The sequence below is a fragment of the Pituophis catenifer genome, unplaced genomic scaffold (genome assembly GCF_029215685.1).
Source record: "Pituophis catenifer annectens isolate HBS135680 unplaced genomic scaffold, rPitCat1.0.hap2 SCAF_6, whole genome shotgun sequence".
NCBI classification, from domain to species: Eukaryota; Metazoa; Chordata; class Lepidosauria; order Squamata; family Colubridae; genus Pituophis; species Pituophis catenifer.
This window is the reverse complement of record NW_027256886.1, coordinates 24737708-24765550: the sequence shown is the minus strand read 5'-3', so window position 1 is coordinate 24765550 and position 27843 is coordinate 24737708. Positions and strand designations below refer to the sequence as shown.

Below are 27843 nucleotides of genomic sequence, written 5' to 3'. Positions count from 1 at the left end.
GAAGTGCTGTAGTCTATTTAAGCACCTCATTTTTCAAAACTTGTGCATGGACTCTTTAGGCATTGAAGATTTACCTGTGATGGATGTCCCACCTCTTTTATTCTCTATGTTTTAAAAAAGCTTTGTTTTTAAGATGATGACATTGTTTCTCCCTCTAAAAAACGCCAGTGAAACTCTCAAAAATATATCTCTTTCCTTTTGGATTAAAAGGGCATTGATTTTGCTTTAGTAACTATTCTGATAATTCTTATTTTAAAATTCCCAATGAATATAGTTTATTAAAATGTCAGGGTAAGACTTTTATTACGTATGAAGATACACTCCCTATGTGGGTGTATTGCCACCCAGTGATTAACATTTGTGCAGGATTTCATACAATGGAGGGAGTGCACATATATAGATTACACTACAGATACATCACTCCAAAGTGAATGATAGGTTTGTGATGGCACTGGTGGCAAATTCCTGCTCTTCCTCATGTACTTATGATCTGCATGAGAAGGAAAAGACAGGGCAACAGTTGAATACCATTTTTTTTTTTAGAAAAATGACTCAGCAAAACATGAAAGCACTATGCCCAGAGAAACCACATGGTTTCACAAGTTACACAAAAAATCACGGACAACATGTAGAAATAGTCACATTGATTCCAAGGTTCCCATTATCTGCAAATAGATGTGCTATGGCAGTGTCAAACACAAGACAGTCACTGTTCATGATAGCTGCTGCCACCCCATCATGGATGGAGCGTGGTGTTGCTTCCCATGTCAGCCTCCGTCTGTTGCCATTCAGTTCGAGCCTGTATGCAAAGTTCTCTGCTTGTTTGCGAGTCCCAATGAGCAAGACTATGGCAAAGAACTGTTGATGGCCCTCATACTTCTCCTGTTTCTCCAGAACCAGCATGAAGTGATGGCCGAAGCATGACTGCATCATCACCCAATCAACGGCTCCCGGCAAGTTAATGTCTGTGGCGAGGAAGACAATGTCTTCTCCTTGAAGAGTCGTAATACTCTTGTGAGCATGCATTAAATGAGACATCACAGCTTCCAAGGAACCCTGCCATTTGCATGATGCTCCTGGACATGGGCAGGAGTAAGGGCGATACTCACAAATGTCTTCATGATCTGGCTTTTCTGTATGATGGAGTGTCAGGGAACAGCCTGTGGTGGCATACTGAAAAGATGAAAGATCATAAAGTTAAATTGTTTGTTTTCTATTTAATTTAAGCTCCCACATGTTCTGCAAAATCATTCTACTTCTTTCTATTGTACAGACTAGCATCATCTAATTTGATTACTAAGAGCTCTCCAGAGGCATAGATAGAGATCTTTCTCATCATTTGGTGCCCAAATGTTTAACCAGACTGGAATAAGACTATTTGCATTCAAAGCTTGTGCCTCCTGATATATATCAAAATTCTATGTCTTAATTTTGGTTGACACTGGATAAAGGAAACAAATTCTCCTCATCAGTAACATAGAAACTTGGCTTACAGCAGGACATACTGTTTCATTGGTTCCCCTAGGACTCTGAGAAGCAGATATTTCTAGTTCTGTGTCATGAGATAGCAATAGCACTTAGACTTATATACCTCTTCATAGTGCTTTACAGCCCTCTCTAAGTGGTTTACAGAGTCAGCATATTGTCCCCAACAATCTGGATCTTCATTTTACCGACCTCAGAAGGATGGAAGGCTGAGTCAACTTTGAGCTTGGTGAGATTTGAACTGCCAAATTGCAGGCAACCAGAAGTCAGCAGAAATAGCCTGCAGTACTGCATTCTAACCACTGCGCCACCACAGCTCTTATGCTAGGTTTAGAACCAGGGACTTTCTGTGTGGAAATGTTATTGTTTAATTACATCTCTAAGATGCCACATATATACATGTATAATGCTCTGCTGTTAAGAGTTTTGTCTCAGTGGGATAATTACTCCTTTGGGGGCGGGGGGAATTCAACCTCCTATTGGTTTTCGAAAGCTGCATTATTAGGCCCTTCAGATATTAGAATACATCTGAGTATTCATAAGAAGTTTAATTGTATGAGTCTTATCATGCTTTTATTCTTTGAGACAAGATTCAACAAGTGCAATGACAAGCACACTTCATCTTTAAACACTATTCCACAGAAATGCAGTTATTGCTGTGTCAGTATGAGTTACATGTGGTCTCTTAGATGCAACTCCTATTAGTTTCAGAATCTGGCTTTTTACAAGCCTGCTATATTGTTTTGTTTGAGAAGAAATGCTGAATCTTTTTTATCCCTCACTCCCACCCTTTAACAATATTTTTGATTGTTTGCAATAATAACAAAATAATAAATCCCAGAATCAAAATAGACATAATATAAAATTTGCTAAGGTTGCTCAGATTTCAACAAGAGATCTCATTTTCTTCCCATTGCATTCTGCCGGAAGAATTTATCTAAATGATGATGTCATCACATTTCACTTCCCCCTTCCTTTCTCTTTTTCCCCCTGCCAATCTATACTTCAATTTCAAAGTACTCTGCTATTGACATAGGACATTTTACTGAGAATTGCAGATATAATTTTTCTGCAGTAACTCTGGGTAAATGTTGGTGGTTGCAGCAGAGATCTAAATCTTTGCAGTCAGAATAAAACTCAGAAAACAAAGCATACATAAATGCCTTGTTTTTTTTTTTTTTTTTTTGTTATTCAATCCAATCCAATCCAATCCTGTTTCCCCACCTTTTGGAGCATGTTGATAATGCATTTTTTTTTAAATTAACCAGAGGATTGTACTCTTTGTTGTTGTTGACATTTTGACACAAATGTCAACCCTTGTCTCCCCAGTTGTCTCCAGCATCAGATTTAGCATGATCTCTGATTTACAGAACCCTTGCAGAATGAGCAGGACTCCCTCTCTGCTTAGATTTTTGTTGTTTGATGCCAGGTTTCCACACTCATATTTCACATCACCTAAAACATACAACAGTAGGAGTGGAACATATGGAATGAGTGAACGGCATGACATAGAGAAACAAGAATCTGCTTTTTACAGATGATGCCAGGGTATGTAGATGTAATAGCTGTAAGCTTATGGAAGGTTATAAGTGGAGGCAACTGAAAGCTGATGCAATGGGAATGAGGCAGCAGGGTTACTGCCACTTTAAGAAGCTGGGCAGAAGCTACCTATGTGTCAGTCGCTGTATAAGATATTTAACCATGTAGAAGTCTGTAAATTTATTTATTTATTTATTTTTGCGATTTATATGCCGCCATTCTCCCGAAGGACTCAGGGCGGCTTATAACAACAATCAATAATACAAATCACAAAATCACAAAATAAGTTAAAAATCCCTTAAAAACCATATTTAAAATTATTACAGTTGTGCAACCCCTAGCAGATCAAGTTATTTGATGGAAGAGCCACATCTTCAGTTCGCGATGAAAGGAGAGGAGGTCTGGGGCTATCCTGAGCTCGGTGGGCAAATCATTCCAATATTTAGTTGTATATAAACCACTGTTATTTATCTAAAGGCTCTATGTGCTGTGTTTTGCTCCTGGGTTTATCTCGTAATACTAGTTACACTGCCTAAACTCGGACAGATCAGATCATGAGTTCGTTTAGGCCAGGAAGGACTACTTTTGCATGGAGATGAGAAAAGCAATGGAAGTATGCTGCTTTGGACTTTCTTTCTGTAGAAGGTCCAAAGCAGTACTTGAAATGCCTCTAATCCAGTGTTTTCTCAACCATGGCAACTTTAAGAAGTGTGGATTTCAGCTCCCGGAATTTTCCAGCTAGCATGAGCAAGAAGCCTGCACATCTTGCCAAGGTTAAGAAATACTGATCTAGTCTAACTTCAGAACGCAGTTCTCAGAGAGCCTCTATTCATAAAAAAAGAGGCTATGTGGTGAAAGTAGGAGAACATATCGGAAAACCTGGATTCAATTTCATTCTTGAGATTTTTCAGCCCAGCTTCCCTTGTTATACAAGGAAATTTGGAAAAGGGAAGCTATGTATCCCTCTTGAAGTCCTCAAGAAAAATGGAGTATAAATAAATAAAAAATAAATAAATAACAGGAGCAGTACTGATTGATAAGCGTTACACAAATTATTTATTCTTTCCTATTCAAAGCAGATTAAGTCTTTTAAATTTGCTACGCAACAAAGTTTTTATTCTAGTTCTTAAGCAAAGGCAACTACCAATTATTTCTATTTCACTTTTAGTATTTTTATAAATAACTGAAGGGGGTGAACCTATCTAATATTCCTTCCTTCTCCTATCTTCCCCAGAACAACAACCCTGTGAGGTGGGTTGAACTGAGACAGAGTGACTGATCATGATTTAGTTCCCCGAATAATTCATCCAAAAGTTATTTAAAATAACAACTACCTAAATTTAAAGATTCCAAAAATCAGAAAGGGTTGGTTGCATGTCCATTGCTTATGATACTTGAATTACTTGAATCGTTTCTTATAATACAATGAATCATTTTCTATTTATGTTTAAAGGAGGTTTTAAGTTTGTGAATTAGATACACAATATAAGTTTAATTATTGGTCTGGAATATTACATCTAACCAAGAACTCAGTTTAAACTGTTTCCAGTAGATCATCACCTGATAATGTACAAGTTGCAACTCCTATCACTTACATATCAAAATGGAACAGCTTATGTCCGAGCAAGGGCCATTAGCAGGCATGGGGCAACTGCAACATCTGTAGAAGGACAGAAAGGCTGTGGAGGGGGAAATCAAGGCAACCTAATGTAAGTTAAGAAGACAGCCTGGTCTAGTGGTTAAGGCACCAGGTTAGAAACTAAGAGACTGTGAGTTCTAGGCCCACTTTAGACATGAAAGCCAACTTCATGACTTTGAGCCAGTCATTCTCTCTCATTTCAACTCACTTCCCAGGGTTGTTGTTGTTGTTGTGGGGAAAATAGAACAAGGAAAGTGTATTACCGGTAGTTATGTTGACTGCTTTGGGTTGTTTATAAAAATAATAAAGGCAGGATATAAATAAATATAAACAGATCAATACACAAAGAGAGGCCATTGGCTGTAGAATAGTGACTGACTTATGGGGACAATGGGAAACCATGAGAGGATGGAATGCACTGGAATTCCAAACAGAGGTTTTCTCTGCTATCACTTCTTTTGACTGACACGGCTTCCAGGTTGCACATTTTATCCACTTACCATCAAGGGTTTTCAGGCAGAACTTATTTTTACCCAGCAGCTATCATTCTATCTTGGATTAACACTTTACCTTGTATAATTGCACTGAGGCATTTCCCATGGCATTTTGCAGTTTCAATGCTGCATTCATAATTGGGCTACCTATGAAGTCTGATCAGATTTGCTGAGGTTGCTAAGTGAGATATTACCAAGCCCAACGGAAAAGCTATAGCTAAATCAACAAAAAGGTATGAAGCATTTTTGTTTCCTGACAATTTTGGGAGCTGCCTAGTGGTGTGCTAATAATATGTTCTCTGCAAGAGGGAAGGCTGGTGCCTTTTTATTCCCCGGTTGTTTGCAGCAATTTTTTTTGGCTGGGAACAAGGTGAACAGATGGGACATTTACTGGAGTGATCCTGTAACCCCTGAATAACTCTTGGTTGGCAGCTCTTTGATCTACTACAACAGTGTTGCAGAAAATAGCCAAAAATATTTTGAATTTTACATAAATATTGATCAAAGGGAAATAGGAGAGAGAGAGAAAGAGAGAGAGAGGGAGGGAGGGAGGGAAGGAGGGAGGGAGGGGAAGAGGGAGAGAAAGAGAGAGAAACACTTCTATTAACTGGTACTTGAGAAATTCTTATCAGAAATCATTCTGGATTCCAATGTAATTGCTAAGTGCATGGATGAGCTACTTAAATTATTAAGTTTCTAGGCCTCATGGCTACAATGAAAGAAATTAGCATTTCTATAACAGACATGAAAGATGCTGAAAATTGCTCCTAGTACTCATTTCTTTGCCTGGTGTCCATTTAGTTTCTCCCTCAGCACCATTGCAGCTTCTTTGAATTGAAAGAAGACGATTCAAATTATGCAGGCTAAGAATTTTTTTAGAAATATATATGCATAAATATTGTATTGCCAGAGTACTTCAGTTTCCTTGGAATGCAAATACTTTTAGCATAAAGTGTACGTAACTTGGATTATAAATCTGACCATGTACTACATATACAGTATATGAAGTGTGTCTTAATCCCAGTAAGAATATTTAGGTTTTATTGCTCAGGCTATGAAGTTTGTGTACGTAACTCTGTAATCCTAAGAAAAGACAAAACTAGGTAGTGAGGAATATAACTGAGCATAGCTGAAGGCAGAATGCTGCAGTTGTATAACCCTCCTAATGGTGATTATTGACAGACGCTTTTATATTCATTGTTTTTAATAACTTGTACCTGAGTGACCTGTTTTGATTTGCCTCTTATTGGTTCTTTCTGACAGCTAAAAAACATGGGGGTGATTATTACATGACTCATCTGACAAGAAAGGCATTCTAGAGGGAAATGTCTAGACACCTCCTCCCTGTAAAAAGAGGACATTTTAGGTCATATTTGTCCCATTATTGAGTTTAAATGTTTTACTTTGACCAGTTAATGAGAAGGACGGACTCACTGGAGAAGACTTAATGCTGGGAACGACAGAGGGCAAAAGAAGAACGGGATGGCAGAGAATGAGGAGGCTGGATGAGTCACTGAAGCAGTACATGTGAGCTTAAATGGACTCTGGGCAGTGGTGGGTTGACCCCGGTTTGCACCAGTTCTATAGAACCGGTAGTAAAACCAGTGGGAGGCTCTGCCCACCGACCCCGATGTCATCAAAACGCTTCTGCACATGCGCAGAAGAGTGCGTGCACACGCGGCCCCGCTGCAAACTGGTAGTAAAGATAAGTAGAACCCACCCCTGACTCCAGGGGATGGTAGAGGACAGGAAGGCCTGGAAGAAAGTTGTCCATGGGGCCGTGATGGGTCGGACACAACTTCTTAACTAACAAACAACAACAACAAGTCAGTTCTTTTGAAATATGGACGCAAGAAGTAAATATGGTAGCAGTTATATGTGTCCTGGAGGACAGGTGGGCAGTGATGGCCATCAAGACCTATCTGCAGCGCTCACACATCTCTTAAACCAAGACTGTGGTCTGACTAACTTTACCACCCATTTTGAGACATCTGCAAAACAAGCATTTAAAAAAACAAACACAACCTTCAACATTCTTCCTGAAATATTAGCCATGCTTGTCTATGGTCCTCATCTCCCCTCTCCAAAGCTATCATGTGAAATCTTTGTCAATAAAAAGTTGCCTGGCCCTGTCAGCCTTGACAGATTGGAGAAATGACTCCTTAATGCAGATCTCCTCATAAGTCAAATCCTGGTTAGGAATTTTAAGCCATGACTGATTCTAAAGCTTTATCTTTTTCAAATCTATGATATTCAGGAATAAGGGTTTGTATGAGTTTAATCCATTAATAGTTGCATATTCCTAGATAAGTATGAATTATGATGTTTTGCAACCTTCCTCAGTCTGATGCTCTCTTTCCCCAACTGAGAGCTTATATTTCATCTGTTCCTTTTTGAAGGTTTTTTTTTCCTAGAGAGAAATATGGTGCTGGGAAATCAGGAGGATTACAAATGAAAGAGTGCGCAACAAATCATAAGGCAGGTCTATGAAATTTCAGAACAGCCTCACTCAAAACAGTTTTGATGCTTCTAGTGACTTATTCTTCTCAGGATTCCAGTGGCTGGATAGGATGAGAATTCCAGACTCCAACATGTGGTGGGCATCAGATGGAGGACAACTCCTTTCTAAATTTATAATTGAATGACTACTTGTTAATACACACACATGAAATGGGTATGGGAAAAGCTGCCTAAAATGTATCTTCTGAGCATTTGTCAAAGAGAAAGGATTATTTGCATACATTCAAACAAATCAAATATTTATTACTATACAATAATGTAGACTGGAAGGTGGTTGGTTCTCCTCTAGGGGAACATGTAAGCAGAAGTTGAAAAGACAGCTTTAAAATGCTTGAGGTGTGTAATTCCTGCATTAAGAAGAGTTTGACTAAATGACCTCTCCCCTCTGATTGGTTACAATTCTACAGTACTATTATATTCTTCATTGGGGAGGGTGGGTGGTAAGACACACTGACATAGCAAAATGGTGTGACCCAGCATCCAGCCAATTTTGCTGAGGGTGCTGAGACATGCATCCTTGGAAGGATGTCTCTTGAGCATCTTCTAAGATGCTGTAAACTAGTGTTTCTCAACCTCAGCAATTCATCTTCAGCAGAATTCGAGAGTGGAAGTCCATATATCTTAAAAAGTTGCTGAGATTGAGAAATACTGTTCTAAACTCTTCTGAAGTGCTCCACTCAGATTACAGTTATGATCTATTGTCCATAAGCAAATGTAAAAGCTATGGGTGAGAAAACCCATTTAAACAGACAAAGAAATATAGTCGTGTACCACCCAGAAATCAATGGATCATTGGGGTTTATGCAAGTTATACCTAAATCCTTAAAATTTGAATACAGAAAGCTGACATTCGTAATGTTTTTAATCTGTTCAGCCATTGTCCCTTCCAATGATTGCACATTTTATTTGAGGCTGTTATCCGCACCTCACCTCCCACAATCATGGTTAGCCACAGTCTCAGCAGCTGAACAGGTTGGCACATGCTGTGTTAGTCACACAGTTAATTGTTTGCTTATATTATTATTTCTGAATTAGCGAATTATAACACTGCAGATTAGATATACAATCATAAATAGAACTTTTGAAATGCAGCAATTGTATTCTGCATTTGTAATTGCAACTGCAATTGTATTAACTTATTAAGATTAAGAATATATTAGGCTTGGTCCAGGCAAGTAGAGAATTTGCATTGGATGCAAATTTTTAATTTATAAAAGGAGGAAAAAGAAATGATGGAGTATCATTTGCTCTCTTTGATAGTGGAAGAATTGTGAAAACTGAACAAATGTGAAATGTATTTGATTTACAGCCGGGTCAGTAACCTTTGGAAAGGCCAATGTTACAGCAATCACATGAAATCTCATCAGCAATCTAATCTTCTAGTATTACAAAAGAACTCAAATGCCCAGTATTTTAATGTTAAACTTAATTTTCATTTGATTTTCAGAAGCCATGGGCATCATGTTTCCAACCCATTTTTATTGTGTATTGGGGCAAAGTTTCAGATTTAAGGATGTAGACAGCCTTCCTGGTTTCCATCTAAACTTGAGTGGGCAATCTAGTGCTCTAATCCATAAGCACAAGCCAATGGTCAGGGAAATATGGAAGTAACAAAATATTTAGAGATCTGCCTTGCTCTTAACTGCTTTCTGTATATCAAATGAGAAAAAAAGAATTTCAAGGACAGTAAGTTAGAAAAATATGAACAGAGAAATCTTGTACATATGGCATTTTTGATAATACTGTAGTCTTGCCAGAAAGAATTAAAGTATTTTTATTACCAGACCCAATAATGAAAATGAAAACAACTATATACAATTTGAGAATAGACTAAAATCTCACTAATTAAATCATCTACTTCTGTTATTGGGTCTGAATGTAGCTTTATAGCTTGAGCACTGAATTTAGACACAAGTGATTTCCTAATATTTTAGAAAAAATTCTGGACACTATTTGTTTGCTAGAAGAGAATCTCATAGAAGAGAATGTACATAGTGGTGCTGTCTGAGCTTGGTTGTTTGCTTGCAGACATTTTATTACCCAACTAGATAACATCAACAGTGCAAGCTAGTGTAGAGTTTGCTCCCTTTTTATATATTTGCCCTGCCTGTTTTGGTGGGGTGTGGTTTTCTCCTTGGTAGTCCCTTGATTAGGATATTGTTTTCTGCTTGACTGTTTGTCTGATATTAATCCCTGCTTATCTGGGCATAGGCTGCTGGAGTGGATGTCTTCTGGATTTTTATTTTCCTTCTTAGCTTTTTTTATTGTGTCTTTTGAATGTGATGTAAGAGTTTATCCCATATACCTACTGATGGCTGATTTGTTTGAATTCCCTAGCATTTTTAGATTTAGCTTGGTCTAGGATGCTCAGTTTCCCAGCTGAAACCATGGTTGAGTCAAGTCTGACCATGTGTTGCGAGATAAAAAAAGTTTTCATTGTGTCTTCTGATTGCTAGTTGATGTTTATTTTTATTTTTTATTTATTTTTATTTATTTTTATATGCCGCCCTTCTCCGGAGACTCAGGGCGGCTTACAATGCGTTAAGCAATAGCCTTCATACTTTTGTATATTTTATACAAAGTCTCGGGCTATTCAATAAACTATACTACAAAGTCAGCTTATTGTCCCCACAAACCGGGTCCTCATTTTACCCACCTTAGAAAGGATGGAAGGCTGAGTCAACCTTGAGCCTGGTGAGAATTGAACTCGCAGTAATTGCAGGCAGCTGGATGTTAAATGCTGCCTTAGTAGGAGGCATTAGCCTCCAACACCACTCAGGATGTTCATGGAGACCCTCTGCTAGTATTCTGCCTGTCTGTCCTAAATAGTGTTTGTTATAGTCATTATACTGAAATTTTGGATGACTCATGTTTTTGTTTTCTTCTTGAGCTACTGAGTTTTTTGGTTTACTGAATGTTTTGGGCATTATATGTCTCAGATTCTCACTTTAGGACCAGGTTATCTTTATTGTTCAGGTATGGACAAAAGACAGAAATCTGTTGCTCCCAGAAGAAACAATCCAAAAAAGGAACCCTCACTAATATCTGTTAAACTCTGTCAATAAATTTCCCATCCATCTTTTCAGAAGCCTCCATCCCAGTTCAGATATCCAGGGAAGTGGGACTGTCTTGACCTCAAGTGCTATGAAAGCTTCACTTCTGCTTGTAGCAAGAACAAAGCTGCGGGCAGATGAAGCGGCTTTTAATCCACAACAGATAAGAACAATTTGCAGTTGGAAAACAATACTGGTAATCAGCAGATCTTCAATTGTTCTGAAACTGAGTAAACCTGAACAAGGCATCTTGGAGAGGAGGGAAAAGACAAAGGAGAGCAAAGGATGCGTGCATCACGTCAGCAAAAAAGCTTGCCTAGTAATGCAGCAGTGCCATCTGCACAATGCAGGTGTTCACACAGCTGAGCAGTTTACCTAATACTCTCACCTGAAGGCCAGGTGTGCATAAATCAGGGTTGGGTGAGGAACAAAAGTCAATAATACCTGTGGCAGCTTGCTGAATTGTAGATCTCTAGGTTTATAATTTCTAAAATGAGCAAGATTCCTAAGATGAATTCCAGAGTTTTTTCCCCCCTAAAATCAATAGTTTTATAACAAATGTATTATTTTTTTCATTTACTACATTTTCTTCTTCTTTTCTCTTTAAAATGTCAGATGGGCAACTATTTCCTGAGACAGGCAGCAAGTTGAGCTGGGATGCACATCCAAGTTTGTAATGATCCTTGCCAATGATCAATGAAAATTATAACCCAAGAACACTAAATCAATCCTATACTAAAGCTGAAATCCTATATAAATATTGGGTTCACTCATCAAATTAACCACAATTTAAGATGTCTAGTATGCATGCAAAATATATGACTGGCAGATCACAACGGCTGATTTTCCACACTATGCCAAAAGCAAAGAAGTCTCATTAGACTTTGTTTGATGTATGAACCTCTCCAAGCTGCTTCTTGAAGAGGAAACAGGAATGGAAAGGGAAGGTGTTAAAAGTGCTGAAGTAGCAAGCACCACAAGTGAATTAGAAAATGACAGAATAAGCAAGCAAGATTGCAAAACCATGGTCAGAGTTGCTCTTCCCCTACTTCAGATCAAACAAATGGATAGCCTTGACTTGTGGGAAAACAACTGGGGAAAAAGTCAGGGGGAAAAACATATTTAAAACAGTAAAATCTCTATAGAACAAAGTGGGGGAAGCATCACTTAAAGGTGAATCTGAACATTTGTAATTTTTAAAAAAAGTTATTCAAAATTGGAGTAATTTATTTAAGGTATATTAAATACAGAAAAATCATGTAAAAATACAGATTTCATCCACTGCAGCCAAAGTCTACTGAAAGAAAGTTTGTAAAAGTAAGGATTTAATGTTTACTATATTGCATTTCTATCCCAAGGAGTCTGAGTTATCTCTTTTCTTCCTTTCTTTTTATTTTATAATACTCCCTTGAGAGAGGTTAAGAAATGGCAACTGAACCAAGGGCAACTAATGAGCTCAATTCATTCATGGCTCAATAAATAGTTTGAAATGGGGCTTTCCAACATCTTATATAACATTTTCATTGCTTGGAAGATAATCCTTCCACAATATCAAGTGTTAGACAGGGGCTCTCTGGAGCTCCACAAAGGATTTCAATAAACATAAGCAAGGGCCATATGATGCTTTTCAAAGTAATAATATTGTAGTATGATATAGTCCTCTGGTATCTTCAGGCCCACAAGCATGTGTCTACTGAGACCTTTTCCTGACCATTAAACTATGTCAGTTTGATCTTTTAATGTTTTTAAACAAATAAAAAATGGAAAGCTGCCCAAAGCAGCAGGTTCCAGTATTAAGTCCAATCCAATGTTGTGTCCGAGAAGAATTGAATGGACAAAGGGTCAAGATCTCTTGGAGAAATATTGTAACTTCTTTGGGGACCAGAGTCATGCAGGGAAGCAACTGCTGAGCTGGTAGGGGGTCAACCACATAGAACTTAAGAGCTGTGGAGCTCTTGGAGATAATACCACAGTCTGTCTTCTGTGCCATGTTCAGGATTTTCCTTCTTTTCTTTTCTTTATTTATTATATTTTTATGCCGCCCATCTCCACTCTAAAGTGACTCTGAGCAGCTTATAGTTCTTGATGTCCTTTCTTAGATTTCTAAGCTCTGTTGATATAGATCCCTCTTTTCTCTAATAACTCCTTAAAACTTGATTGTGCATGGCAACCCAGCTGCATGACTAGGTTATAACACCTGTGTAACCTAGCTACTGAATTAACCCTTACTTAAGCTAAGCAAACAGGCTAGATTTGTGCTACAAGTGTTGAGCTATAAAAAAGCTAACATGATAATCAAATGTCATATATATTATACAACTGCACCTGTAATTGTTTAGCTGACCTGAATAAATGTGTTTCTCTGAATCTCAGGCCTAAAACATAGCAATAGTACATAATATCCTACCCGACGGGGGTAAACACTGTTTAAGAAGTATTCTGGTAAATTAATATTTTGTAACTGGTTATGTGCAGGGATGGGCTTCAAAAATTTTATCAAGGGTTCTCTGCCCAGTTGCTGAGTGGGTGTGGCCATGGTGGGCGTGACCTAGTCAGCCTCTTGCACCATGGCAGGGGGAGGTGTTTTTGCCCTTCCTGGGCTCTAGACGTTTTTCTCAAGCCTCCGGGAGGGCGAAAATGGTCTCCCCAGGTTCTGGAGGCCCTCTGGAAATCGAAAATGGGCCCATTTCTGGCCTTCTCGAACTTCTGGTAGGCCCATTTTTCACCCTCCCCGAGCTGCCGCATTTACCTGCATCCAAAACGGGCTACATGAGGACTCCTGGGAGGGATGGGATGGGAGGGGCCAACCAGGAGTGGGATTTGGAGGCTCTCCGAACCACACAGAATCTTAGCTAGAGGTTCTCCTGAACCCCTGCAAACTCCCAGCAATCCACCCCGGTTATGTGTTCTATAGCTGTACAAACCCCTCCCCCAACACCAGTAATATTGGCAAAGCCAATCTGAATCTAGTCTTAAAATAATAAATTAGCCAAAAAATGTGGCTGGCTCTTGCCATGCCTACAGTGCTTGATACAATCTAATTTCAGTCCAAATATTACAAAGGTATATCCTACAGCAGCCAAAATCCTACCCTTGTGAATTAGAAACTCAAAGCCATTCATAAATTATCCATTAAATGCACCAACAACTATAAACAGGATCAATAGCTGCTCTACCCCATCTGATTTATCAACAACATTTGTGGAAAAGAAAGCTTTTTCTGGTCTCTTTTATGTTCCTCTTCTTCATATTTGATCTTTACAAAACAGCTTTTGATTCAGTCAGACAAAAGCTATTCAGGGACAGAAAAAGAGCAAAATGGATCTATTGGTCCATTTTAATTAACATTATTTTTAGATGAAGAACAAAGATGAATTAATTTGGATAGATGCCCTCATTTTAAGACCAGGAAGGAGAACTGCTGAATTAAATTAAGAGAAGATGCTTTAATAAATCCAAAACTGAAGGAAGATTAGTAGGTTGAATAATGAAGTTAAGATCCATATTTATGATGTTGACATTGGCTGAACTTCTGTTTACATCAGGACTTGATAAAGACTTTGGATGTGACCTGTAAAATCTAGATACCATTGGATATAAATAAAGAGGAACAGAAAAATCTCATACCAGTGGAGATCTGGTAGCCCAGACTAGAAAAAGTGAATGAATTCCTGCATACTAGTACTATAAGCCATTAGGATTTCTTCTCTAAATAAGCCAACTATTTAATATTATTTCTTCCCTTCCCTTCCCTTCCCTTCCCTTCCCTTCCCTTCCCTTCCCTTCCCTTCCCTTCCCTTCCCTTCCCTTCCCTTCCCTCCTTGAATCATACAAATGAAGACTCAATCATCCAGGCCAAAAGTATCCAAAAAGGTCTTCAGGCATATTTTAAAGGAACTTGGAAATAGCAAAGCAACGTTTTAAAATAAGCTGCTATTGACGGAGACCAATGGTGTCCAATGATATACTTATTCTCAGTATAGAAAGGTAAGGCATAGATAAGGAAGAAAAACCAAAGTAAATTTAACACAGGCAAATGCAACATTTTTCACCTGGAAGATGCCTGGCTTGATAACAGTATTGAAAAACAGCTTAGAATAGTAGTTGATCAGAAACAAAATATGAACCAGCAGACTGATGTGGCTGCAATTAAAGCAAGCACAGTTAGCCCTAGACGTACAACATGTATTTAGTGATAGCTCAAAATTACAAAAGTGCTGAAAAAAATTGTAATTTATGACCCGTGCTCTCACTTATAACTGTCACAATATCCCCATGGTCACATGATCAAAATCCCGGTCCATGGCAACCAACATGTATTTATCACAGCTACAGCATCCTGGGGCCATGAGATTGCCATTTGCAAATTTACTTCCAACTTCTGACAAGCAAAGTCAATGGGGGAAACTAGGTTTTCTTAATGACTGTGTGATTCACAGTGATGACCATTAAAAAGGTTATAAAATTGGGTGCAATTCACTGACCAGTCATCTCCCTCAATGACAGACGTTCTGGTTCCAATTGGGGTCATAACTTGAGAATGATCTGCATCAGTGGTATGTTTCAACATTTTTTACTACCGGTTCTGTGGGTGTGGCTTGGTGGGCATGGCTTGGTGGGCGTGGCAGGGGAAGGATACTGCAAAATCCCCATTTCCTCCCAATCAGCTGGGACTTGGGAGGCAGAGAATAGATGGGGACGGGGCCAGTCAGAATTTTTACTACCGGTTCTCCGAACTACTCAAAATTTCCACTACCAGTTCTCCAGAACTGGTCAGAACCTGCTGCAACCCACCTCTGATCTGCATCAATTTTGATCTACATCACCAGACTAGAGAAGCAAGGAAAGAGGCAAGGGAGAAATTTGACTGGATTAAGAAAAAATGATAACCTGCCCATCGAGGATGTCTGCAGTGGTTAGTGAGTCAAAAAATAGTCAAGATGGTAGGGGCACAATTGCATGACTGAAGCCTTCTTTTTTTAATACCCATTGTAAAAAAGAGGAAGACTTTGATCATACGGTCATGGCAAACACCGATTTTATGATTTCCCCTGCAGAAGCCCCTGCTTCCCCCTCTAGTTTCAGTTTTCTGGACTAAACTGCATGTGCTAATTTCACACATATTGTGGGAGGAAATGATTGAAAAAAACCCCCACATGTTTTGAACATACACTGCCTTTGTCTTCAAATCTTCAAAAAACCAGAAACGGAACTCTTATTTATCCTTGAGCAATAACAAAATGCAACCTACCAATAAAACCTGAAACTCTAGTTCTGTGGCTAACACCTATCTAGATCATCCCCTTAAAATGGAACTTTCTGGAAATTTCCTTTAATATGTACAATATTTCTCAGTCACAGGTCAGTTGTTCAGCCAGAACATCACATCCTGTTTTCTCGAAAATAAGAGCCAACTGAAAAATAAGCTCTAGCATGATTTTTTTCAGGGTACTCATAATATAAGCCCTACCCCAAAAATAAGGCCCAGTTAAGATTGTCAGCCAGATGGACGCATTTAGTACTGTATTTTCCCTAAAATAAGACCTAACCAGAAAATAAGCCCTAATGCATCTTTTGGAGAAAAAAATAATATAAGACCTGGTCTTATTTTTGGGGAAACATGGATGTTATTTGTCACCTGTCTAGTACCTCTGCCCAGGTTAAAGCTTTCTAGCTTGTTTTTTCTATAAAAAGAAATCCCCAGAAATATTCCAGTGTTGGATTTATTGGTAATAGAAAAAACTAAAGAGAAGTGGGTACAGCCAGGTGCCTTGGAAGCATGAATGGAGGCAACCATGCTGCTCGGCATTCAGAAATTTAAAAAGAGGGTGAATCTTAAACACACACCTAGGGTCGATGTTAAAATCACCTGTTTAAGCAGACAGCCATGTTGGTAACTCTTAAGTTCTAACCAGAAGTTAGGAGATTTGTTTTAAAAATGGATTAATATCTCACCTTTTCTTTGGGAGTTCCAACAATAAACCTGTGGTGCGGTTGAGAGACAAAGCTGGTCCAAAATCACACAGCAAGTTTCTGTAGTGAAGGGTTGGTCTGAAGTTAGATTTTCTCAATGCTAGATCAACACTTGAGCTGCAAGATCATACTTCTTCCTCAAAGTCTATTCCAAAGATTGCCCGCTTTGAGCAAACAGACTGGTGAGCACTTCAGCTTTTTATGAATAAGAGCCTCCAAAACTACTAATTGTGAGAAGAAACAGGTTTAGGGAGGACAGAGAACATCTGTGCTTGTTTTTGATGCCCTAATCACCCCTCTGTTTTGGTATTCAGTTATATTTTTTCTTCTTGGCATAAAAAAAAATGTGTCTCTACAATTAGATATTGATCCAAACCAATAAACGAAAAGTAGTTTTGCCATCCTTTTTAGGGAGTCAGATTTTATTTACGAATTTGTATTTGAAAGGGAGTAAAAGATCAACACAGCATTTTTCCCAATCCCCCAAGTTACTTCATTTGGATCATTAAAGTGGTCCCATCATCACAATTGATGACTTTTCCAAAGCAAGTTAGCAATGACCATTTAACTACAAAGGCAACCTTTCTCTTTCAAATGTACAAGTAAAACGGTCTCCTTCAAATTAATTCATTAGTTCATTAATTTGATTTGATTTAATTAGTTAAAGTTATATACATTCACCCCAGATAAATGCTGATTTATTATGAAGATGGCACTTTTATAAGCTTCATCTGGAAGCAAGGATTTAGAAGATGATTGAGTTTAGGTTCTCTGGATTCATCTCAACTTCTCCAATAACTGCTTTTCATGATCTGGTATTCTCCTAGAACTCTTATACAGATTGAATAAGAAAGCAAAATCTCCTTCAAGAGAAGCTTTTCAGTTATTGCCTTTAGGAAAAAAAATAATGCAGCTTTCTTAGCCACTACAGAGAAGTGGTGTACTAGTTCTACATTTGGAATGTTTTTTCAACTTCTAGCCTAGGGATTCCTAATAATCTTCTATCCATGTACTAAGCCAATCCAAGTCTATTTAGCTTTTTGAGACCAGCCAAAGTCAATTTGGTCCTGACACCTAGCTGGGACAAATCTCAAGATAGCTAAATTGGCTGATAATATAAAAGTTTAATGTATTGCGATTACTGTGAATCAGTTTAAAAGATAGATGGGTTGACCAACACAATTTTGAGATCAGTTATCTGCTCTAATTATATTATACATAAACTGCATTTTTCCCCATGATATTCTTCTCAAGCAGGAAAAACTAGTACTTCTAGTAATGTGCTATGATTTTCCTGTTTTCCTTGGAGGCTATTAACTCTTTGGGTGACCATGAAGCAATGATATTATACTAGGCAACAGTAACATGAGCCTACTGCTTTGACTTTGTTTTTGGCAACACACCTATGTTAAACTGGAAGAATAACTCTCATTCTTCCAAACAGGTGGGCTTAAATGGGCAACTGACAAAGGCTAATAAATAGTATTGATTTTTCTTGGCCAATGGAGAGCAAATTCTATATCTTCTTTAATACTCACAAATATCTCTGAAAGACATAAATAGTTTTATTAGCTATATGTCTACAGGTTTCCTTAGTAAGTCAGATCAGGAAAAGTGAACTTTGCCTTCCTTACACCAACTTCTCTGCAATTGATGCTGCCCACTTCAGAAATGATTTTGAGATGCACCCTTCAGAGGTTTTAATAGTATAACTGAATACACAAAGTGTGAATGAAATAAGTGGATATAGTGTTTAGACTGCAGTTCAAAATAAGTGGGCTGTACTACTAGCCTTATCTGAAATGTCTGATACAGTATAACACTTCTGAGCAAATTACTGAAGTAAAATCAGTAGTATGTATTCTTCATTTGCCTTTAAGATCCCCTGAAGTCAATTTATAGAAACTTTCTGGTAACAGATTTCTGCCTTCCATTAGGGATTTCTTACCTATGGTATTTACAAAATGAAATAGCTCAAGGAAATCATCCTAAAGGGTGTTTTGGGTACATATTTATTTTGAAGGTTCAGTGCTAATGATCCTGTGCCTATCAATATGGAGTGTTCAAACTTGCAGGAGAAAAAAGAAACAGCTAAGATTTTCTTCCTGACTTCATTGGAAAAGTTTGACAGCGCTGCCCTCAATTGAGGCAGATATGAAAAAGAAAAAAAAAATCATTTTCACAGATACAGATGGGTCAGAGGAAAGTGCTACAGCCTTCTGGCTCATACCAGTCAAATTCTGTGGCAAATATAGTCAGGAAGAGAGATGACTCAAGAAGCAAGGCAGGAGTTTTAAAAATAACAGACCACAAGCAATATAGATTTTAAGCAGAGATGTAAGAATAGGAAATGCAAATGGGGGAAAAAAATCCCTGAATGTGAAATATGATGTATTTGTTCCCCTCCAACTTGGGAAACCACCTGTTCCAAGACACTGATATTAAAGCAAGCATAATTATGCATATAAATGGCTTTGTCTCGTGTATTCATTTTTTGCACTACAATTCACCCAATTTCCAGCCAATGCTGATACCGAACATGCCGGATAAGATAAGTTCTAAGGCACAAGATTGCCAAAGACTAACCTACTCAACTCAAGATAAACATCAGAAGCTTTATGCATAGAACAATGGCACAATGGAAGACATAGCTGTTGGTCATTGGTGATAGACTGGGAGAAGTTAACATCAAGAGAGGATTTTTTTAAAGAAGATTCACTATCATCACTACTATTGCACTAATTCCTCTGACAATACTGAACAAATCAGACCATGTCTGTCAAACATCAAAAACATCTGACAAGTATCCTACCTCCTTTACATGGGTCTGAAGTTCTATGGAAAAGCACCACCTGAAACAGAATAGGTGCTCCACACTGTCTATATATACAGCCAAAATATTGCAGTGGAGTTTGCTCTGGACAAATGTGCCACCCTTACCATCAACAGAAGAAAAATAGTGAAAACTGAAGGAATTAAGATGCCCTATGGAAATGATATCAAGAGTCTGGCTAAAGACCATCATTATAAATAACTGGGCATCATTTAATCTGACAACATCAAGTACACTGAAATTGAGAAGGTTAGAATACATCAGGGGGAGTATTCAAAGTCCAAACCCAGTGGAGGAAATGCCACCAAGATATGCAGTTGGAATAATGAAATGGACTCAAGCGTAATTAAAAATCCTGGATAGAGATATTATAAAAATAATATTTATAAAAATCAAAGTTTTACATTTTACATTTACATTATAAAAAGCGAAGTTTTACATTTAGGTAGGAAAAATCAAAGGTATAAGTACAGATTAGAAAAGACCTGGCTCAAAAGCAGTAACTGCGGGAGAGATCTTGGAGTCCTAATGGATGATCACTTGAATATGAGCCAGCAGTGTGCAGTAGCAGCCAAAAAAGCTAATACAATCCTGGGTTGTATAAACAGAGGCATAGAATCAAGATCACGTGAACTGTTAGTATCGCTTTATAAAACCCTAGTAAGGCCACACCTGGAATACTGCAACCAATTTTGGTCACCATACTATAAAAATATGTTGAGACTTTGGAAAAAGTTCAGAGAAGAGCAACTAAGATGATCAAGGGCCAGGATACTAAACCGTATGAAGAATGGCTGCAGGTTTTGGGTTTGGCTAGTCTAAAGAAAAGAAGAATTAGGGGTGATATGATAGCAGTATTCCAGTATTTGAAGGGCTGCCACAAAGAAGAGGGGGTCAAATTATTCTCCAAAGAACCAGAGGGCAAGATAAGAAACAATGTTTGAAAACTAATCAAAGAGAGAAGCAACCTAGAAATAAGGAGAAACTTCCTAACAGTGAGGACAATTGACCAGTAGAACACCATGCCTTCAGAAATTGTGGATGCTCCATCACTGGAGGTTTTTAAGATAGCTTTAACACCATCAAACAACATCTGTCAATCCTAAATCCTTGGGTAGGATTTGACTGGTGGATAAAATGCCAAATCAAGTCTAAACAGCCTTGCTGACTGTGTGACCAGATACAATAAAAATAATTTCTCACTCTTAATACCCAAGTTTGCGACAAAAGGTTTTTCAGAACTTCAGATGTGGAATATTCTCATCCCCAAAATGGCTGGCACCCGGTTTGCTGTCTTCAGATGACAATTATTTACCCAAATTTACCCACTTTATTTCATTTCTATAAACTGGTTTGTGATAAAAGTCCTTTTGGAAATCTTTTAAGTAAATACTGTAAAATAAATTCACATGGATACTAATGTATATGCCTACCTTGAATTTAATATTTTCAATATGAGCAGGCTAAAAATACTTTGTATGATTTGCCAATTCCCCAAATGATAACTGAACTTTTAATCTGGTTTATATCGATATTTACTCAGTGTTCAAAAGACTTATTCCCAGGTCATTGTGCATAATTTGCTTCTTTTGTTTCTCAGGATTCCTAATTGAGCAACAGTTCATTTGAGCAATAGTTTATTAGCATATATTGAGCCTGAAACCAGTATTTATTAAACACATTTTGAATGAGTGCTTGATTTTTAATGGTATATATAATTCTTCCTGAAAAGAAATTATAAACACAGAAGCTTCTGCAGAATAAAGGGTCTCTACAGTATAAATGGCAATGAAGATTTAAATTATTATAATTTTGCCTGAAGGTAAAATAAATTAGGTTCATTTTCCCCTTATAGTTACCTTCAGCATGTTTAATTTGCAATGTGCCAATCCAAACAGTGTGCATAAGATATCCATAGTGACTCACATAAACTCTACGAAGCTAATTTGCCATTTCATGGAATCATAAAATGGGAAGAGAACTTCACATTATCAGGTCCAACCAGGAGTCAGAACAGGAATCCAAAGTAAAGCACCCCGACCAATGGTTGTATAGCTTTCACTTAAACACATCCAATGAAGCAGTAGAGCAGTGTAACATTGGAACCAATTACTCCACTTTTCTAGTCTCACTACTCTTATTCCATCTGATTGGGTTCCATGCTCTTATTGTTAGAGAAAGTTTTGTTCATATTCAATCAAAATCTGGCTTCCTATAACTTACATCCATTATACCATGTCCTGAACTCTAATAAAAAGAGAACAGATCTTGATGTTCTATGTGACATCATTTGGCTCATATTTAATTTGAAATCAATTACTAATCTGATTTTCACAAATACTATTATTAAGCTACTATTCCCCATCATGTAGCTGTGCTTCAGATTTTTGTTTCCTAACTGAAGAACTTTTCATGTTAAATGTTACTCTGGTATTTTCTGGTATTTCATTTCTGTCTTCTAAGGTATTAGCTAGTCCACTCAATTTTGTATAATCAGTTCATTTGATAAACGTTCCCTCCACCTCTTCATTCATTACTAATAAAATACTGAAGAGTAGAAACCAAGGCCTGAATTTTGGGATGGTCCACTTGATATCACTCTAATTTGATAGATAGGCTCTTTTAGTAAAATTTTCAAACCAGCTATCTTCTTAATATCATGCCATTCAGTCTTCATAGGGTAATCTGCTGATCAGAATGACGTGGTATACATTGTCAAATTTCTTGCTAAAGTATTTTCCTCTTGGTGACAAAACAGCTGATTAATGCCTGATAGGTCTTACTACATCCTTCATGGGTTGAGTAGGCTAATGGGAAAAAGTTCAATAGTTCAGGAGTAGCACATATGCTTATATGAAAAATATTCCCAGTTCAATTTGGGAATAAATTAAATAGATCTGGAAAAAACCTGCAGCTGAAACAATTGAGAGCTACAGTTAATCAATGTAAGACAACTTTCCTCTATCAATGATTCCCAGTTGATTTGGACCACAGCTGCCATCTTTCCTAACCATAGTTCATGTTAGATTAATCTGATGGAAACTGTACCCTTCAGTATCTAAAACAAGCCACCTAATTGAGCCAATGGTTTGACTCAATATAAAATAGCTTCTTATGCTGAGCAGAACTAGACATAAGTATCACACGTGGGTTCATCTAATCCAATACCCCTGGGTATGATTGACAGAAAGTGTCCAGCTTAAGTTCTCACTCAGTCTTCTTGCCTAACATCTTCAGGAAGCAATATGCTTCACCCTTGAACTAGAGAACCCAAACATGGAACCCAAAATGCTCCCCTCCCCCCAATGAAAAAAACAACAACTATTGTATCTGATGTCTCTTCTCCTCCTTTAATTCATACCTGGGGATCAACACTACTTCTTCAACCTCAGCTTTCTTTTCTTCTTCGGAGCCTTTCCTCTGGATAACTTAAGTAGCATTTCCAATCTTGCTTTTATCAGCTGACCTTAAGATCTGTCTCAATGACACTTTAGAAGGTTTAAAGTGCATATTGATCAGTTTAAACCTAACTCTTGGGAGCAAAAGACACTTGAAACTGATACCAGGGTATCAAGTTAAGAGTGGCTTCTTGAGATTAGTAGTGATAAAAAGGGTAAAAGAAAAACCAATTCTCCCCCTTGCCAGCTGACACATCTTTTTCTTTTTAAATATTAGATCACTTAGATGCAATACAGTAGCTGCTTCCCCCAGTAAAAGTATCATGAAAGCAGAAAGGTAAGGAGACATTTTAAAGAAGAAGCAATAAATAGAGATCCTACGGGATTAGTGTTTTATTGTGGAATCCATGCTCACCATGTTGACTACTATAATCTTTTTATTTAATAATGAACTTTGAAGGTTGGGTGTCTATCATTTGAGAAGTAAAATGGGTTCACCCGCCCGAAGAAATATAAGGAGCAGTTACTATATATCTGCATGTAGACCAGTGGTGGGTTGCCCCCGGTTCGGATCGGTTCACAAGAACTGGTAGTAAAACCGGTGGGAGGCCACGCCTACCACCCTGGATGTCATCATCAGCGATCTGCGCATGTGCAGAAGGAAGGCGCGCGGGCGAGCGAAGTGAGAGCGCACATGCGATCCCATTGAGAACCGGTAGTAAAGGTAAGTAGAACCCACCCCTGATGTAGACATATAGCAATCCATAAATAAAAAGATACACATTTTAAAAACCTAAACTGATAATATCTGATAAAGATTTGGAAAAAGGTTTCCTAAGATGTAGGGAATATTAAATAGTCAACTACAAGGAAGAGAGATCCAGAGAGGACTCCTTCAGGCAGGGGTGGGATTCAGCTGGTTCTGACCAGTTCAGGAATACCGGTAGCTCCGATGATCAGCTGAGAGTGAATCAGTTTGCTCCAATGATCAGATGGGCCCTGCCCACCCCTGCATTATAACCTACCTATATTTCTTTTGTTTTTAAGCCCAGCTGATAGGCATGGCAGAGCGGATTGCAATGCCTCAGCTGTTTTACTCACTCTGGATTCAGTAGAAGGTAATTTTCGATAGTATTGAGCATGCACGGAAGCACAAATTTGGCGCACATGCGTGCAGTGAACCGGTTATTACAATAGGTGAATCCCACCACTGCCTTCAGGCCACCAACAGCTTAAACCAACCTTCCTCAGCCAAGAAATCTTCAAATTTCAAATATCTGAAGTTAGTTTCTAGCTAACACAGCCAATGGATATACTCACATGTATGTATATCACCAGGTGGATAGTGATTGCTTAAAAGAAGCACCCGGTAATGATATATTGCATTATGCTACTAAATACTAAAGCATGGAGATATAGCATCATCCCAAGAGGGTCTGTAAACGTGTTTAGTCAGATTACTACAGGGCATCCATTAACTATGATGCATTTCACTGAACTGTTGTTATAGAAGCTTTTAATACGAAGTGGTGAGAACCTGCACTTTAGAATAGCTCCATATATTCCTGTTTTACCAGTCATATGACTTTGTAGCTGTTGAACAGTGATGCTCCCCAGATATTTAAGAATATTTCCTCCCTACCCTCCACTAACTGGGGCATTTATTTCATGTTATTATTTAAAGTGCTTTAGAGGCTTTTCAGTGCTACAACTTCATCACACAACGTATAAAGAAGAGTACTGTTGGACAATAGCCACAGTCACCAACATAAAGTTTTGAAAAATAACTTTTAAATTTGCAAGCCAACTATGGAGGAAATTTTAAACAGAAATATTTCTGAGCTCCCTTAACATTTCAATTGAAAGTGATAGACTACAGGGCCTTTTCAGTAATGGCTGCAACACTGTTTCTTGTCTGTGTTAATTTAACAAATTTTAGTGATGAGCATTCTTAAAGTATCCTCTACACAATTCTGCAAGCATAGGCAAGATTATATAAGAAAACATTATACCTTACAAAAAGCCCTGCCTGTAGTCATTTGAGATTGCTTTATTTACATTAGCACTTCTGAACTAGAATCAGTTGGTACGAAAACTGAATTGTTTCTCAACTTTTTGTAAGTTCCCAGCATCAGAAAAGTTGCATTTTGAAGTTACACAGGCACCACCTCTTAAAATACTTTGCTATTGTCTAGTTTGTAATTAATGAAGATATTATCCAAGCCATGCTCAATTGTTTCACACAGAGCCACAACTGCTGTTCAAGCTGAAGCTTGCAAAAATATTTTCTAGCCACAGCAATTCTTTGTAGTGAGCCTACAAGCATTCAGTCTGAACTTTCCATGGCAATGCAACTCATCCAAGACTGATTTCATACCTTATCCAAATCAGCCAGATTTCCAATTCACAGAGATTCGTCTTTATTGGACTAGCACTGTTCATTTTTTCCCCATTTTCCTTCTTAGTACCGATCCACAGGGTCTCTCATTTAGGCTGAGAAGCTTTATCTACATTTCATAAGAAACCTCACACTTCCTATTTATATTTCAGAGTGATTTACTATAGATTTGTAAGAACTATGGAAAACATTGGAGGCGGGAATGTTGAGAAAAATAGCCAATACCACCCTTTAACAATCAAACATAAAAAAAAAAAAAGACTATGGGACTAAACCTGTAAGTTTCTGGGTCTGCCCCGCCCCCTTCCCTTCCCCCCCAGCGTAAATAACTAAGGAGACAAGTTTGCTGTAAAGATCTACAAGGTTAGTGATTATGCAGCATACCTATTTTTTAAGTCCTCAAGACTATTGTATTTACATACATTTAATTCAATCTTTTTACAACAATCCTTTAGGGCAGCATTCGGTAACTTGATATCCTTCAAATGAAAATAGGTCTGCAACTCCAGCAATTCTTCGCAAACATGGCCAAAGGCAGCACCAGTACAACTGAAGAGGACCTGCTTGAGGACTTGCTGACCTAAAGATACTACTTTAAATAGCCTATAGAACAAGTACCAAGAGCTGAGACAGGAATATTGACTTGGTTACATCCGTGGTCCAGGTGAGATTTATATCCGGTGCCTTCCTATCTCGATTTCAGTCTCTTGCCTAGAAAATGCAGCAGGAACCATTCTGTTCATCTCTCACTCGGCAGATGGTTTGTGAGCAGAAATCTTGAGCAGATCATTTCGTTTCGTGAAATGTTGATGCCCAGTCCAATAGGAAGAGTACAGAGAACGCAGTTCTTAAGCGAAAGAGCTACTGGAATGGTGATCTGAATGAATGCCAGGGAAAGAATATATATATATATATATATTGTATATAAAATACGCTACACCTCACTTTCACAAGCGTGTAGGAGAGCGAGAGCATGGAAAACCCGAGACTTTTCTAATAAGAACTACCATTTCAAGGCGATCCCCTGAAGTCTTCCCAAGGGGGAACGGGAAATTTTTTTAAAAATAAAGCCACTATTGGAGAAACAGTTGGGATTCCCTGCCGCAACCTCAAGGGCAGGTGCTCAGACCAACAGCGTCGCTCCCCGTCGCTCCATCCCGTTCCTCTCCCCGCCCACCTTCCTTCTCGGTGGCATTGCCCGCCGACTTCTCCCACCAGCCTTACCTTGCAAGGGAAGAGGACTGCCGAGGCCACTTTCTCCATCGCTAAGTTCCTGATGCTGGGGGTCAAGGATCCCCGGCATGTGGGGCAGCAGCTCAGCTTCTGCCGGCATTGGTTGCAAACCAAGTGCCCGGCTTGGCACTGCAGGATCGGGGGCAGCACATAGTCGAAGCAAACCGGGCACTCGAAGAGCGAGGTCAGCTCGTGATGCTGAGGCGATACCGGCCCCCCACTGCTTTCCCCAGCTCCAGGGCTCGAGATCACAGCGGCCGCGGCAGGGACCGCGGAAGAGCCGGCTCCGGCAGCGGAGATGGTGGCGGCCGCGGCGGCGGTGTTGGCGGCGGCAGCAGCAGCCGGCGATGGCGTGTGCTGCTGCTGCTGCTGCTGCTTGCCGCAAGGTTTGTTAGCACTGGGTCCGGCGGAGGACGGGCGGCTCATTTCGGTCGGAACAAACCATCGAACTGCAGACACCGAGCAGACCGCTCACCCAAACCCCGCAGGGGCCCGCCAGTGGGACTCAAAACAACCACCCCCCCCGTCTTCCTGGAGCCGCCGTTCCTCAGAGAACCGGCTCGGGGCCTCCGCCTTGGCGCCGCAGGAAACCGCGAAACGTTCCGAAGTGTATCAACGTTCCAAAAGAGAAGCCTCCGACGTTCCGCGCTGGCCAGCTCCGCGGCGCTCCGAGCCAAGTCCTTCGCCCCCAACAGCCCTTTCCGCTCCTCCCCCGGACAAACCGAGCGTGGTTCCTTCTCGGCTCCCCCCACCCACCCCTCCCCGGAACATTAATCTGACGCAAGAAAGAGACAGGGGGTGGTGTAGTCACAGGCTGCTGCTCCCAAGTGGAGGCTGGCTCCTACTGAGCATGTCCTGGCTTTTTGCTAATGGCAAGGCGGGGACGGCAATTGCTACCCTGTTGGGGTTTTTTTCTCCTTCCCGCGGTTTCTCCGCGCGATCAAACGGCGGCCAAGGAAGTGTGAGAGAAAAAAAAAAAAAGGGGGGGGGGGGAGAGGCAGAGGACGGCAGGAGAGGAATCGATGGGCACGCGCGCACGGGAGAGCTGTTTTCCTCTATTGTTTAAAGCATAGCAAAGACGGAACGAGGTTCCCTGACCGCCATCTGCTGGGTGTTTAGCTCACTGCTTTCCCAGCACCCCGACTTTCAAAATACCCCCCCCCCCTTGTATTACTCATTCCCCCCCCCCCCAAGAGGCCAAGCGAATTAACTATTGGCTGTTTCTCCGTTTCTGTTGAAAAAGGACAGAAATACCTTTCCAGGAAAGTCTGCGACGTC

General features: G+C 39.2%; 1 protein-coding gene across 1 annotated transcript; it reads right to left on the bottom strand.

Moving 5' to 3' along the window:
• Positions 1-615: 615 nt before the first annotated feature.
• Positions 616-26991, bottom strand: SIAH2 (siah E3 ubiquitin protein ligase 2). Its single transcript, XM_070945817.1, has 2 exons — positions 26557-26991; positions 616-1173 (listed from the first exon to the last, which is right to left on the bottom strand). The coding sequence occupies exons 1-2, from the start codon at positions 26989-26991 to the stop codon at positions 616-618; spliced, it is 993 nt and encodes a 330-aa protein (XP_070801918.1).
• Between the last annotated feature and the right edge of the window lie 852 nt (positions 26992-27843).